The 16,098-nt window shown below is 56.7% G+C and overlaps 1 protein-coding gene across 2 annotated transcripts; it reads left to right on the forward strand.

The window, feature by feature from the left end:
• Positions 1-7: 7 nt before the first annotated feature.
• On the forward strand, positions 8-14,459 carry SLC25A22 (solute carrier family 25 member 22). Of its 2 annotated transcripts, none has more exons than XM_036764522.1 (11): positions 8-127; positions 7,319-7,371; positions 7,840-7,938; positions 8,179-8,304; positions 8,738-8,793; positions 10,522-10,612; positions 11,358-11,476; positions 11,748-11,922; positions 12,018-12,172; positions 12,256-12,331; positions 12,513-14,459. In XM_036764522.1, exons 3-11 carry the CDS (start codon positions 7,919-7,921, stop codon positions 12,667-12,669), a joined length of 975 nt encoding a protein of 324 aa, XP_036620417.1. In that variant the 5' UTR covers positions 8-127; positions 7,319-7,371; positions 7,840-7,918; the 3' UTR covers positions 12,670-14,459. The 2 variants fall into 2 exon arrangements, with proteins under 2 accessions (XP_036620417.1, XP_036620418.1); XM_036764523.1 differs by having other exon boundaries at positions 74-127; positions 7,845-7,938.
• Positions 14,460-16,098: the final 1,639 nt, after the last annotated feature.

The following is a 16,098-nucleotide window of genomic DNA, read 5'->3' on the forward strand; positions in this document are numbered from 1 at the left end:
GAGGGCCGGGCCCCGCACCGCACCGCCCGGCACTACGCGGCACAGCAGCTAGGCTCGGCGCGGCGGGGCAGCTGGGGTGCCAGGGGCAGGAGCCACCGCCACCCTGAGCTGAGAGAGCTCCGGCCCGGTGAGTCCCGCGACCTGGCCCGGAGGAGGGGGTGGGGGATGTAGCCGGAAGACAAGAGGGGAGACGGGCGCCGGCCTGATGCTGCCACTGTAATCCGAGGGGCCGCGTGCGCGTGCCCGGCCCGGGCTGTGCCCTGCTCGCCTACCCGGCGCACACGTGTCCCAGGCGGCCTGGCTGGAGGGGGGGGTACTGCGCCAAATCTGCGGGTAGGTGTGGGACCTGCACCAGTCCAGCCGCTGGGCTAGCACACGTGGAGAGGAACGGGAAGGGAATGAGGAAAGACCAAGGCAGAAAGGCCTGGGTCTGGGTTCCTAGCAGCCGGGCCCGATGTGAGGGCTCGAGCCCAACACCCACGGGAGGGACGCCCCTCCACACTTGCACACACGCACAGAGCTCTCCCTCATTCCTCCTGGCCCAGGCTGGCGCCGGAGGGCACCTTCAGCTCAGCCCGCATCTCTCCCCATCAGACCTCAGACCTTAAGCTAGGAGGGAAAGGGGGCGCCTTCTCGTTCCGCTTTGGCTCTCAGCGGCTGCGGAACGAAGCTAGGGACTCTTCTCCTACGTGGTGCATCTCGGATTGCATCCTGTCCTAGTCCGCGATCCTATCTCCAGAGGGAGAAACGTGCGTGTGTAGGGGGAAGGGGCAGGCTTAGGGGTGGGGAGTGACATCTTAGAACTCTGAGACTGGCTCGCTGCTGCAGCCCCAGTTAGCTTCTCTATGCGAAATCCCGTCCTGTGCCTCAGTTTACATTACAAGCCTGGGGAAAGAGGAGGATGCAGGAAAGACTCTCTCAGCCCATACTAGGGCTGGGAGCAGACAGCATGTTTCCATGACAACAGTACAGGGCTTGTGTGTGGTTAGGCCCTGGTTGTGGCAGATGGAAGGGGGGGGAGAGTAGGGGGTGCAGGTGGGGGGGGAAATGGGGAACAGTTTCAGGAATCGTGATCTCTGAAGGAACACAGGGAAGAAAAGCAAAGAAGAGCCCTTTGGAGGTGGCTCTGCTCAGCCAGCCTTGCTCCCCACCCCTCCATCTCAGGCCCCCAAAGGCTTATCCCCAGAGGACTTCCTGGAGTCCGACCTCAGCTCCTGTGCATGTTTTAGACCCTGCTCAGATGCGGGGGTCCTCAGGGTCCTCTCTGGGCCTTCCTGGAGGGGCCCGAGTGATAGCTTTGGTCTTGAGGGAGGGAGTGGGGGCCTCGGACCACTCTGAAGAGACAAACATCCCAACCGCTTAGTGTCCTGGGAGGATGAAGGTTGTCCTCTGCTCCTCCCCTCCCCAAGTCCACCCTGGGTCCAGGGCAGGGGTGGCTGCTGATACTGTCTCTTCCCTTCAGATATACACACCCTGACCTCAGTCAGTTAAGCAAAAACAACAAAACAAAAAACTAGCTCTCTCTATTAATCAGGGTTGAGATCAGGGAGAAGGAAGAGAGAGATGACACTGTGGGAAGGGAGAACTCTGAAAAGGATCCTGGGGCTCCTTGGGCTAGTCTGGAGAGCAGTCAGGAAGACTTAGGAGCCCTGGGTGGAGTTCACAAACACATGAGCACACATACATACATACACTCACATATATACATATACAAATCAGCACACAGACACACATTTACTCACACAATACCCACATACAAACACACACCCAACATACACATTCATGTACAGATACGCATATGGACCCACATAATACACACACACACTCACATGTGGACACACATGTACACTCACACAATATACAAACACACAGACCCACACACATGTACACTCACACAATATACATGTACACACTCACATAACATAAACACACAGACCCACACACTCACACAGGTCACAGATGTGCACTCACACGATATACATATATACGCATAATATACACACATGTGGACACATGTACACACACTATACATGCTCACACGATATTGGTTGGTTGGCTGTTGAACTTTGTTCTTGAAGAGGACCGAAATGACATCACTATGCTAGAGTCAACATTCAGTGTGGCTGACTGCGGCTGACCGGGCCAATCCGAGCTCCGGATGCGCTGCCGCAGGTTGGGCACAGATAGTCCTTGTGAACATTTGGCGTGGACGCTCCAAATTTGTGCATCCTGCATTTCCTTTGAGCTGTTTCAATTCTGCTTTGCCAAAGACATCTCCCATCACATGATATACGCATATACAAACACACACATACGCTCCACCTCCTGTGCCTGCAGCAGTGGGGACCAGAAGCAGCCTTGAGGGGAATGTGAGCTTGGGATCCATTCCCAGTAGTTGGAAGGTGATGCTGCCCCCATGCTTGAGACCCCAGCTGGAGGCTTTTGGTCCCCTCTCGTAGAAGTGCCCCAGGAGGCAGCCAGCATGGAGGGAGCTGGGAAGCTTGGCTGGAAGAGCTGGGGGTGTTGAACCTGGAGAAGATGGAGAGGGGAGGGCCCAAGAGCTGGGTTCAAGTACAGTGATGGTCACTGCCCTTCCTGTGTTTGATCCTCCCCACAGTGCTGGAGGTAGGTGCTATTATTATCCTCGAGGTAGAAATAGTCTTTGACAGGTCAGATGACTCAGCCAGAGTCACACAGCTTCCAAGTGTGGTTGTTCTGTCATGTTAGACTCTCTGTGACCCCAATTGGGGTTTTCTTGACAAAGACACTGGACTGCTTTGCCATTGCCTTCTCCAGCTGATTTTACAGATGAGGAAACTGAGGCAAGCGGGGTGAAGAGACTTGCCCAGGGTCACACGGCTAGGAAGTGTCTGAAGCTGGATTTGAGCTCAAGAAGATCTCCAGCCTAGTGGGGGCTTTCTAGCCCCTAAGTGTCTGAGGGCAAGTCTGACTCCAAGTCCAGAGCTCTGTGCCCTGAATATAGTGTCTGAAGAGCTGTGCTGTGGAGGAGAGCTGAGCCCCCTCCCCACCCAAGGGCAGAGCCAGGAGGGATGGGGGAAATGGAGAGAGGCAGGGTGGGGTGGAGAAGACCTTGCTCCTAATAAGAGTCTGCAAGGCACCCTGTCCCTGGCCTCCTCTGTGGAGGGCTGCAGGCCCAGGCTGCTGTCTTTATTCCACTAGGCCCTGGTGACTAGGGAGTCATTTCTTGTATGGCTTAGATGACACAGCCTCTGAGGTCCCTCCCAAGCCTAAGGTTTTCGGATCAGTCAGCCCTGCCACCTACGACTTGTGCCAAGCCGTGCCCCTTCCCCTCCTTCTGAGCCTCCGCTTCCCTTGGAGAGAATGGGCTTGTACTGACTTAGTTTACCTGGCCAGGGTCTTGTCCACCATGATGTGGCTGGGAGAATCCTAGAGCGAGCCCAGAGGACACCTCAGAGGCTGTGCAGTCCACTCCTCTCATTTTACTGGGAAGGAAACTGAGCCCCAGAAGAGGGGAAAGAGCTTGACCAAAGGCACCCCCAGACAAAGGGATGAGCATTTACATGGTACCTACTGTGTGCCAGGCCCTTTGCTAAGTGCCTTTTTTTTTTAAAAAAAAACAAATATCTCATTTGATGCCCACAACAACCCTGAGAGGTAGATGCTGTTATTATCCCCATCTTACAGATGAGGAAATGTAGGCAATGACTTGGCCAGGGTCATACAGCTAGTAAGTGTATGAACCAGATTGGAATTCAGGTCTTTGTGACCCCAGGCCCAGCGCATCATCTACTGTGCCGCTGCCTAGCTGCCTTGCCACAAAGGGTTCTTCTGCTGCTTGTCCCCATGTCACAGAACTCGACCAGCCCCCCTCCCAGGAGGCACGGAGAAGGGGGCAATGCCGTTCACTGCCTTGTCTAGATCTGAGGCCTGGCTCCACCCGTGGGCACTTTCTGCCTTTGGGTCTGGTTCCTCAGCAGTCCAGTCCAACAAACACTGCACCTTCGGGTGAAGCATTCTGTGTTTGGTCCTGGAGCGTCTGGAGTATCTGAAGATCCTCTATCTCAGGGAAGGAAGCACTTTACAGTCTAATTCGTGGGGGAGGGCAGCTGTGGGAATGGGGGGGAGGGGTTGTAACTATACCCACGCAAGGCAGGGCCAAAGCAGGGAGCAGACCCAGTGCCCTCTCGGAATGATCCCTCCCCTCTGCCCTCCAACCCTCACAGGGCTGTGAACCAGAGTCAGCCCGATTGAGGAGGGAGTGGTCGCTCTGCCAAGGTCAAGGCTTCAGCGCCTGGACAAGACAAGGCCAGGTTAACTGCCTCAGTTTTTCCCTTTTTTGTAAACCGGGGAAGTATTCAATTTTCTCTTCCCTGCTTGTCCAGGTTGTTGGGAGAAGAATGACTTTCTATGTCTAAAAGCCATGTATAAATATCATTCTCATTAGACCTGAAGGACAGATGGGACTTGGAGAGGAGGGAGAAAGCAGCAAGGAATGGCATCTCAGGCCCAAAGCCTCAACAAGCCCCATCCCTGGCTGTCCTGAGAACTATGGAGAGGGACCAGGGACACCACAATTCAAGCCAGAGAGCCCAGGTTCCCTTCCCCCAGGAGAATTGGAGGGACTTCTGGGCTCTGGATGCCCCCAGAAAGGACCTGAGCTCCTGGGGAGCATGCCAGCAAGAGCAGGAAGCCCATTGCCATCCTGGGCAGGCAGCAGCCTCTGCCAATGAGCCTGGCTCCCAGCTCTGGGCTCCAGGCAGCAATGAATGGCCCTTTGAAAAGACCTCTCTCTCCCACCAGCAGCCTTGCAGGAAATAGGCTGTAGCCTTCCTAGGTCTCCAGGAGGCAACTGAGTCTGTGCTGAGGTGGTCAGGACGCCTAGAGAAACTGAGGCTCCAGGGCCACATTGACCCATCCATTTTACTACCTGATTGCCTGCCCACCCCACTCCCCCACACCATGCATACACCCACACCACAAACTGCATACATACAGACACACAGGCACACCATACACCCCATACCATCCATACACACACCCACACACACTACATACATACCATACACCCCACTATCCATACACACCACACACACGCTACACACCATACACTTCTCACACTACATACACAAACACACATGCACACATACACAAAGCCCTGCTAGGACCTCCATCTGCTTCCCTGCACCACCCCCAGCCCCCATCAGCTCTTCCACATGAGGCTGGCTCTTGCCTGGGCCTGATTTTCTCTCCTCCAGACCCAACACCCTTCTGTCCTCCAACCAGCCCCTGAGGCCTAGACACCCTGCCCCACCACTAGTGTGCCAGTATCCTGCTTAAACTTAGGAGTTTGCTGAAAAAGGATGTGGCCAACTCTTTGCAGACCTTAAGCCTACATAACTGCTAGTGCTTTTTGTTCTGGCATGGTTATTAAGCAGGTGGGGAAATTCGCAGCAGCTGCCTCCACTAACGTAAGTGTAGAGAGGCCCCCCCAAGAGCTCTTTCTAGCTTGCTACCGACCGACTCCGAGCTGGTCCCGGTCCTCAGTTTCCCCTTCCACAAAACGAGGCGCAGATAGAAGGACTGCCCTTCCTTGCTCACGGGGCACGACGAATTTTAGCGAATGAATAAAAGTCCACCTGGCCCCAACCCCACCCTTTTGGACACCTAGCTCCCAAAGCCCCTGTTTCAGTAGGATTTCCACAGCTAACACATTAGGAATTTGCTCTGCTGGGGGGGAGAGGTGAGGTGACTTGGACCTGGTCCCACAGGCGGTGTCCTTGGTGGGATTGGAACCCAGGTCTCGGTCCGAGGTGGAGCGCACCAAGGCCCAGCCCTGCTGGTCCGGTTCGCCCTTTGGTCCGTATTCCGCCTTCCAGTGTTCCTGTCTTGTCCCCCACGCCCGGGGTCAGGGTCCAGCTGTGCCGTGACTTAGAAGCCCGGTGTCCGGTGGGAGGGTCCAGTAGCCCTTGGGGGCGGGAGGGGGGGCAGGATTGGCCCACGAGTGAATGACCCGAATCCTTGGCCCCTGACCCCCTTCGCTAGACCCCCCTCCCCAGACGGAACGAAAGAGAAAGTGGTGCCCCGCCCCTTCCCCAGGGCCGTCCCGCCCCCAGGCTTCGTGGCCAATGGGCGCCGCCAGGGCCGCCCCTCCCCCGGGCCCGCCGGCCTTTATCCCTTTGGTCTAGCTGGGCAGGAGCGGTAGCTGCAGCCGGAGCCGGAGCCGGGCTAGGAAGGCAGGTAGGAGGTCTGGAGGAAGAGCGGCCCCGCGGGGCTGAGCGAGGAGACAGCTGGGGTGGGAGAAGGGTAGGATCGGGGTGGGGGGGAGAGCTTTGTTCAGCTCCCAGCCAAGAGCTGCCCCCTAGAAAGCAGAAAGCAAGGTAAAGGACAGCTGTCTGTCCCGGCGGCGGAGAGGTGCTGTGCGGGAGGGAGGGAGAGAGGCACAGACACACAGGGAGACATGGAGCAGGCGTGCGGACTGGTGTCAAAGGGAAGCCAGACACGCTGGGGGCCCACAAGGTCCCAGGTCGACGCCCTCCCCCTTGGCCACCTCAGGAGAATGTCTCTCCCCAGAGCCTCTCCTCACCGCAGATCAGCACAAGATGCCAGCGGCCACAGACCTGGCCAGGGATGGGGGACAGTCTGTTTCCCAGTTCCCCATATCTGCAACTCGATCTGCTTCTCCCCACCCCAAAAGAGTCCGGGGGTCAGAAGCACAAAGGGTCTGGCACATCCTTTGGCCCAATTTCCGTCATGTTGGTGGGGGGAACCGAGGCCAGAGAGGAAAGGTGGCTTCCCAAGGTGCCACAGGAAGCCAGTGGACAAATCAGAGTAGAGCCAGGTGGCCAGGGCACACTGATTGGGAGGCTTTCAAAAGGCTTTGGGACATTTCCCAGAAGGCACTGTCTGCGAGTGCATTTGTGTATCTGGGGACAGGGCTGGGAGGGAAAAGGTTTGGAGGAGGCAGCAGTTCGGTGATTTATCTGAGCCTGGAGGCTGGGAATGTCCCCATGGAGTTACTGGACTAAACAGTGGCTGAGGTGACAGTGACTGCAGGGAGACCCCTGGGGGAGGGGGTGGCCCAGCTCCAGATCCAGGGGGTGTGAAGAGATCCTCATCCCCAGCCAGCAGTCACCAGCTTGTCCTGCTCGCTCCACCGTGCCCCTTACAGATTCTTAGTGGGCCTGTAAGACAGTTCCTGCCAACTCTCTGCAAACCACAGTCTGGAGCTTAGGATCTGAGCATCCCACCTGGGGAGGGGCTGAAGAAAACCTGGAGAAAGGGGTGGAGCCATTGGAGGCAGGTCCCAGGGATCTGATCCAACCTTCTCATTTTACAGGTGGGGAATTGGAGGTCCAGGGTGGTTAAGTGACTTGCCCAAGGTCACAGCTTGTAAGTAGCTGGCTTGGATTTGAACCCAGGTTCTTCTGACTCCACAGCCAGAGTTCTTTCCCCTATATGAGGAGATGCCTCTCAGATGCCCTCTGTGTCAGGGCATTCTGGAGGGCCAGTAGGCAAGGGTGGCACAAAGGCCAGAGGATGAGGGGTGCAGAGGGGTCCCAGGGAGAGAGAAGCAGGCTCTGTCTCTTAGGTTGACACTGGCCCTTTAAAGGAAACCCTGAGACGCTGCAGCAGAGGATGCCCAAGAGGGACATCCTGGCCTAGGCCTTTAAGAGAAGCTGGGAGTCCTGTGTGTGTGGAAGGAGAGGGGCTGATTGGGTGGGGATCCTGTGGCCCCTCCCCCAAGGTCCTGAAGGCACTGCCAGGCATCTCCTGTAGCCTTGGGCCCAAAGGTGTGCTATCCTCCAGGGGAGGCTGGCTGGGCTGCAAGTCCACCTCATCTTCGCACCCTTCTCCTAGGACAGAAGTCAAGGTGGCAGCAGCCGCCAGCGAGTTTGTGCCATCTGCCTCTTTCCATCTCTGCACCAGGCTGTGTTAAATGGCTGATAAGCAGATCAGGTAGGCGAGTGTCGCTGTCCTCAGCACCTCCTCCCCCTCTCTGCCCCTCTTCCCTACTTCCCCTCCCCACCCTCCTCCCCCTACCCCTTCTCCCACCTTGCTTCTGTCAGCACTGAGGACACTGGCTTCTTTGGGCCAGAGGTCCAGCTCCTTTTCTCCCCCCAACCCCACTTCTGGGAGCAGAAGGTCATCAGGGCGGTGGGCCACATGGCTGACCTGCACCTGCCTTCCACCTGCCAGTTTACCAGCCAAACTGATCAATGGAGGGATTGCGGGGCTCATTGGGGTCACTTGTGTATTCCCCATCGACCTGGCTAAGACAAGGCTCCAGAACCAGCAGAATGGACAGCGCATCTACACCAGCATGTGAGTGGGGAGGGGGTGCAGCACATAAGGCTTTATGGAGGAGTGGGGTCAGCAACTTGAGCTTTTTAGCCGAGGACTTCCCTTCTCCACCACCACTTGGCAGTTCAGGAGCTGAAGCAGAAGCTAGTCAAAGGGTGAGGGGGGCAGTTGGGGACAGGAGGTGTCTTTGCCTCGGTGGGGCCAGCGTAGACATGGGAAATCTGCTGTGGGCAGAGGCCAAAACGGTACAGAAAAGGTGGGAACCCTCCCGGCCCCTGTCCTGGTACCTTGGGTGCTGATGGCAGATGAGAGAGAAGGCCTTGGAATGGGCAAAGCCGCTGCTGGCCTGGGCTGGGCTTGGAGTCTCAGGCTCTCTCTGATGAAAAGGGGCATGGAGGCCAGTGGGGATAGGGCTGATTAAAGCTGTTGTTCTCCTCCTCCTCCCCCTTCTCAGGTCAGACTGTCTCATCAAAACTATCCGCTCTGAGGGCTACTTTGGCATGTATAGAGGTAAGGCCTGGGTCCCTAGGGTGGGACAAACTCAGGCAGCCCTTTCTCCTGATCTTTGTGCTACAGAGCACCTCTCCCTGCCTGGGTCTTGGAGGGGAAAGGTACCCTGCAGCCCCAGCCCCTCTTGGGGTCCTGCCTAGTTGCCAAGGGAACAAGGAGGCAGGAGGATGGGATGCCTGAGTAGCCCCCTTCCCCTGGTGTAGGAGTCAAGGGCAGCCTCTGGGCATGAGTCAGAAAGGCCTAGCTTTGTGGCAGCATGTAATGAATAGGAACCTGCCTCCTTTACAAGCAGCTGCCCTTGAGACTGGCCTTCTAGGGGGAAACTCATTTTCTGCCAGCCCCCAGGAGCAGTAGCCCCTGGGTATCTGGGTAAGGAAGAGGCAGAGACCAGACCCCACCTTCTGTACCTGCCACCCCTGTGTGCTGTGCCCCCCCCCCCATGTCCCCATACCACATCTTAGTACCGTTGCAGAGATCCTGAGCTGCTCCTTCCCCCACCATCAGGGCCCCCCAGGTCATGGGATCCCAATCTGGAGGAACTCTAGGAAACATCTCCTCCTCCTTTCCTCACCAGCCACTATTTGCCACCAGAGATCTCCCAGCTTTGACATTGCTGGTGACAGGGAACTCACTCCCCACCCCTGGAAATCTCACTCTTGGTTCTCACCTGTCCTCACCGACCTATTTCTGGCACCTGGAATCTGCTATTTAGGGCCTCTGGAGGTGGGACTGGCCGCCCCCCCCCCCATTTCCTCCCTCCCCCCCATGTATCTTCCACTCCATCAGCCTGTTGTTCCACAGACTGTCTTGGGCCAGCCGTGGCCAGAGCTGCCTCTATGAGGCATTGGGGCCACAGGCAGGGCAGGGCAGGGCAGAGGCCTGGCAGGCCCTATGGGAGCCTCCCCTGGGGGAGGGGGCTACTGGCAGCTGATGGGGATTAGGAGTTACAAAGAGGATTGGCGACAATCTCCCAGCTGTTGGAGAAATGTGGATTTGTTGGTGTCAAAGTGAAGCATCTCTGGCCCTCATCCTGGGCATCTCGGAAAATCAGTGGGTGGGGGGGTGGGGGAGGGCAGTACTTAGGCCCTCTCATCACCCAGAGAACCTCAGTTCTGTGGGCTAGAGCAGTGGGACTCTGCTCCCTCCATGGAGGGAAGGAGACAGTAACTAGGGGAAAGGTGTCTTGGGAGCCCATGGGCTAGTGGTCGGGGAGAGATGCACCAGGACAGAATGCTTAAGTCTCCTGGGACGTGGATATGTGCCCACGCTGTCACGCCCAGGGTCACACCTGGGTCGCACATCATCGATGTCCACAACATGCCTGTGGAGGCTCCATATAGACTCACGTGCTCACTGTCCTTCACCTCCCCTGACCCTACCATTCCAGGCAGCTCCATAAATAGCCTCCCCCATTCCCAGGGGGCTTTAGAAGAACAGTGGCCACATGGGGCCATTGACATGCCAACGTGGGAATCCTCCCCTTCCATGCCAAGGAGCTCTCAGGAACTTGAGGATGCCAGGCTTCTCAGGGGGAACAGGATGAATGAGGCATGTGCCAGCCAAGGCCAGGACATGAGGGATAGCCTGGCAACTGTCTGCCCCTTCCCCTCTGCTGCTTGGCATCTACTCACCAGCATTTGGGTGAAAGGGAAATGTACAAGAGCCAAGAGCCTGGGCTGTGGGCCCCCCCCCATGCCAGCCACTTAGGCTTGTCTGCCCCTCCCCCAGGTGCTGCTGTAAATCTAACCCTGGTCACACCGGAGAAGGCCATCAAGCTTGCAGCCAATGACTTCTTCCGCCACCACCTTTCCAAGGATGGGTGAGTGGCAAATTTGGTGGGTCCCCCAGGACCCACTAGGGCCACAGACACAGATCTGAGCTCTCCATGCCTGGAAATGCCCCTTCTCTTGGCAGCAGCTGCTCCCTGCCCTTGCATTTTAGCATAGCTGGGGGGCCAAGACAGGAATCCTTTCTGGGGAGTTGCCTGCCTTCAAGCTACATCCAGTCTCTTGCTCTGGAGGCACAGGCCTCCGCTGCTTCAGGGAACCCATGGACCTGTAGCTGGCATGTGCCACGTTTGTCTGCCCTCAAAGGGGGAGGGGGCCTGGAGCTGAGTCAGAAGCAGCAAGCCCAGCCTCATGTTTACACAAGGCACAGGACAGATAAGGGGCACTGCTCCATCCCCCCAGCCTCCTCTCCCTGGGTGCCCACTCTTGGGAAGGAAGGCCTAGGAAGTGGAGTCAGCCATTCCTTAGGAGGCACCTTGAAAAGTCATGGAATTGGAGTCAGTGGATCTGTATTCTGATCCTGCTTCTCTTTCTGTGTGACCGCGGCAAGCCATCTTATTGTCCCTAGACCTCCGTGAACTCACCTGTAAAATGGGTGACTTTGCCCAGATGCACTCTAGTAGCCTTCCTGGCTCTAGGCCACATGGAATCACAGCCAGGTCCCTTACAGGGAGGGATACCTGGGGGACAGATGAGCCCCCATGCTGGACTGCCCAGTCTGAGCCCTTTCCCTGCACTTGGGCTGGGCCTGGCTCTCATGTATCTGCCATCCTCCAGGCAGAAGCTGACCCTATTGAAGGAGATGCTGGCTGGTTGTGGGGCTGGCACGTGCCAAGTGATTGTCACCACCCCCATGGAGATGCTCAAGATCCAGCTCCAGGATGCAGGGCGCCTTGGTACGGGGAGGCAGTTCAGGGTACCCAGTGCTGGGTGGGGAAGAAGACACTGAATGGGAGTTAGCATAAGGAGAGCCTACCTCCTGGCTGGAGAATCTGCTAAACTGGGCCTGAGATGTGTGGGGTGGTGCGGGAGGCCTGGCAGGAAACCTGGGGGGCTGGTTGGCTCCCTCCTGAGCTCCTAAGAGGCCCTGATCTTCTTCCCCCTCCCTAGTCTGAGGGGGAGGAGATAAAGGGCCTCCTAACATTGCCCTCCCCTGCCCTTCCCCAGAGGCTCAGAAGAAGATGCTGGAGACACAGGCCAACCTCTCAGCCCAGGGTGGTTCCCAATCTGTGGTGGGGTCTACTACCCCTGCCCGCCCTACAGCCACCCAGCTGACCCGAGAGCTATTGAGAAGCAAGGGCATTGCAGGGCTCTATAAGGGGCTGGGCGCCACACTGCTCAGGTATGGGGCTAGGGCAGGGCTGGTCGGCCTAGGCTGGGGGCATCTGAGCTCCTTGCTCCTCCAGACTCAGCTGTCTTCTCCTCTCCTCCCCCCAGGGATGTCCCCTTCTCCATTGTCTACTTTCCTCTCTTCGCCAACCTCAATCAGCTGGGCCACTCGGAGCCAGGAGCCAAGTCGCCGTTCTATGTGTCTTTCCTGGCGGGCTGTGTTGCTGGGAGCACAGCTGCTGTGGCTGTCAATCCCTGTGATGGTCAGTGTCTCTCTGGGGGGTGGGAAGAAGGACCCCTGACCTGTCTGGCTCCCCTCACTCACCCTGACATTCTCCCTGAGCAGTGGTTAAGACCCGCCTCCAGTCACTGCAGCGCGGTGTGAATGAGGACACCTATTCAGGCTTCTTGGACTGTGCCAGGTCAGACTGGGGGTAGTGGTGGTGGTGGCTGTGGTGGTGGTGGTGGCAGTGGTGGTGGTGGTGGCGGTGGCAGCAGCAGGTGGGGCAAGCCTTGGCTGTCAGGAGGAGGGGAACAAGGCAGGATCAAGACCTCCCCAGGAAGGAGCTCTTAACATCTTCTTCCTTCCCTTCCTTCTCCCAGGAAGATTTTGAGGCATGAAGGCCCGTCAGCCTTCCTCAAGGGCGCCTACTGCCGGGCCCTGGTCATTGCCCCACTCTTTGGCATTGCCCAAGTGGTCTACTTTGTGGGCATCGGTGAGGCCTTGCTGGGACTACTCCCAGGTCACCGCCACGACTGAACCCCGTCCAGTTCCCAGCCTGGCCCCAGCCCCCATCCATCACCCTCTGGGAGACCCCACCCTAGAGTTACAGGAAAAAAACCCTGGAAGGAGAGACCTCGATGTTGGGGGCAATATTACCCCGAGTGTCCTTGGTGTGGCAGTGGTGGGAGGAGGCCATGGTGCAAGCCCTCCCCCTCCTATAGAGACTGGGATCAATCTTTTATTTATGCAGAAGAGACCATTACATTCCTTAGTCCCCTGCCCCGACTCGGGCTGGGGAGGGGGCCTCAGACACCTTGTGGGGCTTCTTCTCCTCCCCCTCTCTGAGCTGGCCTCAGCCTGGGGGGGGGCCCTACCTGGTGGGGTCCCAGGGCATGGGAACCCCTCCTCAGTCTTAGCTCTGTGGAGAGGACCAGGCCCAAAGCTATTTATTAAGATACCAGAGCCCTGAGAAGGAGCAGCATGGACTGGGGCGGGGGAAGGGAAGGCCGGGCTCTGGACCATAGCACCACCCCCACCCCCACCCCCACCCCCAGCTGTCGACGTGTCGGTCCATTCCCTTGCCTCTAGTCCATTTGCTGTCCTAGGGGGATGGGGGGGGGCATGTCTTAGCTTCTCCCTTCCCCACCAATCAGGGTCTCTAAGGCATTTTGCTGCTCTGAGCCTCCTGGCTTTCCCCTGGGACCCCTAACCAGGACCCAGGATTTGGCTGCCAGAGCCCCTTGCTCCTCTTTCCTTTCCTACTCTGGTGAGGCCTTCTGGCCTCTCCTGGAGGAGATTTTGGCTGGGCATGGCCTATTCCCACTACACCCCCTCTGGCTCAGAGCGAGGAGAAGTCTGGCTGGGGTCCCTGGTGGCATCATGGGAGGGAAGGGTGACTCTGAGCTTCGAGGACTCAACGGCAGAGTTATTTCCCCCATCCTCCTGGAGGCCCTAAGAGGGCCGGGCCGAAAAATGGTTGGGGGGAGGGGCTCCCAAGAGTTTCTGTGTGAAGTTCTGTGTAGTGTTGGCTTATTCTTGTGTCTGACTATAGTTGTGTGTGTGCGTGTGTATGTGTGTGTGTGTGTGTTGGGGAAGGGAAGCAAAGCCACAGGATCCCCAAGTGGCTAAGAACCCAGGGAAGAGGCTTCAGGGGCCTGAAAGGACACCTGGCCTCCCCCAGCCTTGACCTGACTCTTGGGGCAGTGACTCTGCATCCCAAGGGAGTTGGGTGGGGCCACCCTGAGCCCTGCCCCCTTATTCCCTGCTCTCTCTGGATTCCTACTAGGGTCTGGTAGTATCCTCCCCTTCCCTAGCCCATGGCCCCATACCAATTGGTGCCCCTTAGGAGAGTCTGGTCACCTGGTTCTCCCGGGGAACAGGGGCGGGGCGCTTCTTGGGGAGTCATTGTGGGGCCCTGACTAGATAGACTTCAGAAGTTCCAGGGCAGCTCTCTCTCCACCCAACCTAATCCAACTAGCTTAAGTAGCCCCTCCACCAAAAAGAAGGGCGAGCGCTTGGTGATCACCTGGTGTGAGGTGCTGTGCCTGTCCCCTGGATGCTTGGGAGGAGCTGGGGGATGGACCTCTGTGACACTAATTTAGGCCCAGGAGGCCACTCCCGAGGCTGACCGCCAGGGGGCGCTGTTGCTGATCAGCTGGGCCTCCTCCAGCTCTCTGCCCCTTTTACCCATTGGTTGTAGAATCAAATCTTGGACAAAGCTGCTGCTTACAGAAGTATATTTTTTTTCCTTCTGAACAAGAGTTTTAAAAAGTTGTAAATTTTGTGTCTTGTCATGTAATAAGAGAATAAAGAAGAAAATATTCTAAGTAGATTCCTCTAGTCCAGCCACGGGCAAAGGATCCAGCTTTCTGTTCAGGCGTGGCCAATGCTGCAAAGGCCTCTGGGAAGCAGCAATCGCCGGCTGGGGTTGGGGGGCAGGTGCAAGGTACTGCTCTGCCACTTACTGGCCATGGGACCTTGGAAAAGCCTTTTTTCTGGGCTCCCATTCCCCATCTTTAAAATGGGATAATCATCTGAGGACTCCTTCCACTAACCTTTCCAGATGTCCCTGTGGTCAGGATCCTGTGCCTTGGTAACCCTGGGGGTGTGCTTTGATGGAGATAGAGCAAGGAGGCAAGGGTCCATGGGTAGAGACTTTGATGGTGGAGGCCCCTAGAGTCCAGCCCTGAGACACTGGGGAGATGCTCTTTGCAAGCCAGGGGGTGCTATGGCACTGGCCCAGGATCATTCATCCTAATTATTCAGGATTTTTCCCACACTTAAAGGATGAAGGCTGCCTTCTCCTAACAAGTCCAGAATGGTTTGGGATCGGCATCCCATCCCAGCCTTAGAGGACAAGTAGCAAGTCAGGGGCCAAGAATCCAACTCTCCAAGCTAAAAATCATCTCGGCAGCCTCTAGCATAAACCAGACCAGTAAAGGATCCTGCAGCCCACAGGACAAGTGGTCCTCCAGCTGCTCTGTGGGGACCCTGCCCCACCCTGAGGCAGCTCCTTGTAGAGTTTGGGAGTGTTCCATGACCTGTAGCCTCAGTTTGTCTGAACCTTCGTCTCCCTCCCCCTTCTACCTTCTGAGGCTGAATGGAAACAGTCTAATCCCTCCTCCCTAGGGCAGCCAACCATCAGGTCCTTGAGTCTTCTCCAAGCTGAGCACCTCCAATTCCCTCAACTGGTCCTCCCCCCAAGCTCCCCTTTCCCATCCTGGCCACCTTGGCCCACATAGGTTCCAGCTCATCAACATCCTCCTGAGATTATCAAGGACCCAACACAATACAAGGAGAGACCTGGGCAGAAGTCACCAGATCCGTCTCCTCAATCTGCCACACCCGGAGTTGGTGTTTTTCAGAACATCGGTCCAGCCAAGCTGAGACTCCCTTACACCTGGGGGGTAGATTTCTTGAACCCAAAGATGGGTTATGACATGTTTCTGTTGAATTGCATGTTAGTCTCTGATTCAGCTCGGGAAGCTCCTTTTGGAAACTGACTCTATTTTCACATCACCCTTCCCAGGCTGGTGTCCCCATGCCATCAATGAACATCTTTCTCCATTTCACTGCAAAATCAGGTGAAATGCAAACACAGCTCTCTGGGGCCCTAACCAACAGTTCTTATTGTAGTTAAAGAAATCCTAACTAGGTATTTAGATGACTGTATTTGGCAATCATCATCAATGACCCACCTTCTCTTCAGAGAGTGAACCAGCTCCGAATGCATCAGACGGGACCAAGGTCTAGGTCACATCTCTCCAGATTTGCACATGAAAATAGGACATGAAACATTTTATCCAATGCTTTTAAGGTACATGGAGAGCAGACCTATACAGCTCCCCCATCTCCAGAATTGAGAACCCCATTAAAAAGCACATATGACCAGTCTAGGATGCCTGGGGCTTGATGAAACCTTGCTTGGTCTTGGTAACCACTGTAATTGCTGGGCCTGGAGTCAGA

Source organism: Trichosurus vulpecula, chromosome 6 (assembly GCF_011100635.1).
Source record: "Trichosurus vulpecula isolate mTriVul1 chromosome 6, mTriVul1.pri, whole genome shotgun sequence".
Taxonomy (NCBI): domain Eukaryota; kingdom Metazoa; phylum Chordata; class Mammalia; order Diprotodontia; family Phalangeridae; genus Trichosurus; species Trichosurus vulpecula.

What these genes read in the sequence shown, in the direction of transcription:
- SLC25A22 (XM_036764522.1), top strand. Translation starts at nt 7,919, where the DNA reads ATGGCTGATAAGCAGATCAG. An exon ending in CAGCGCATCTACACCAGCAT is followed by an intron (nt 8,305 to 8,737) that starts GTGAGTGGGGAG and finishes CCCCCTTCTCAG; the next exon opens with GTCAGACTGTCTCATCAAAA. An exon ending in CTACTTTGGCATGTATAGAG is followed by an intron (nt 8,794 to 10,521) that starts GTAAGGCCTGGG and finishes CCCCTCCCCCAG; the next exon opens with GTGCTGCTGTAAATCTAACC.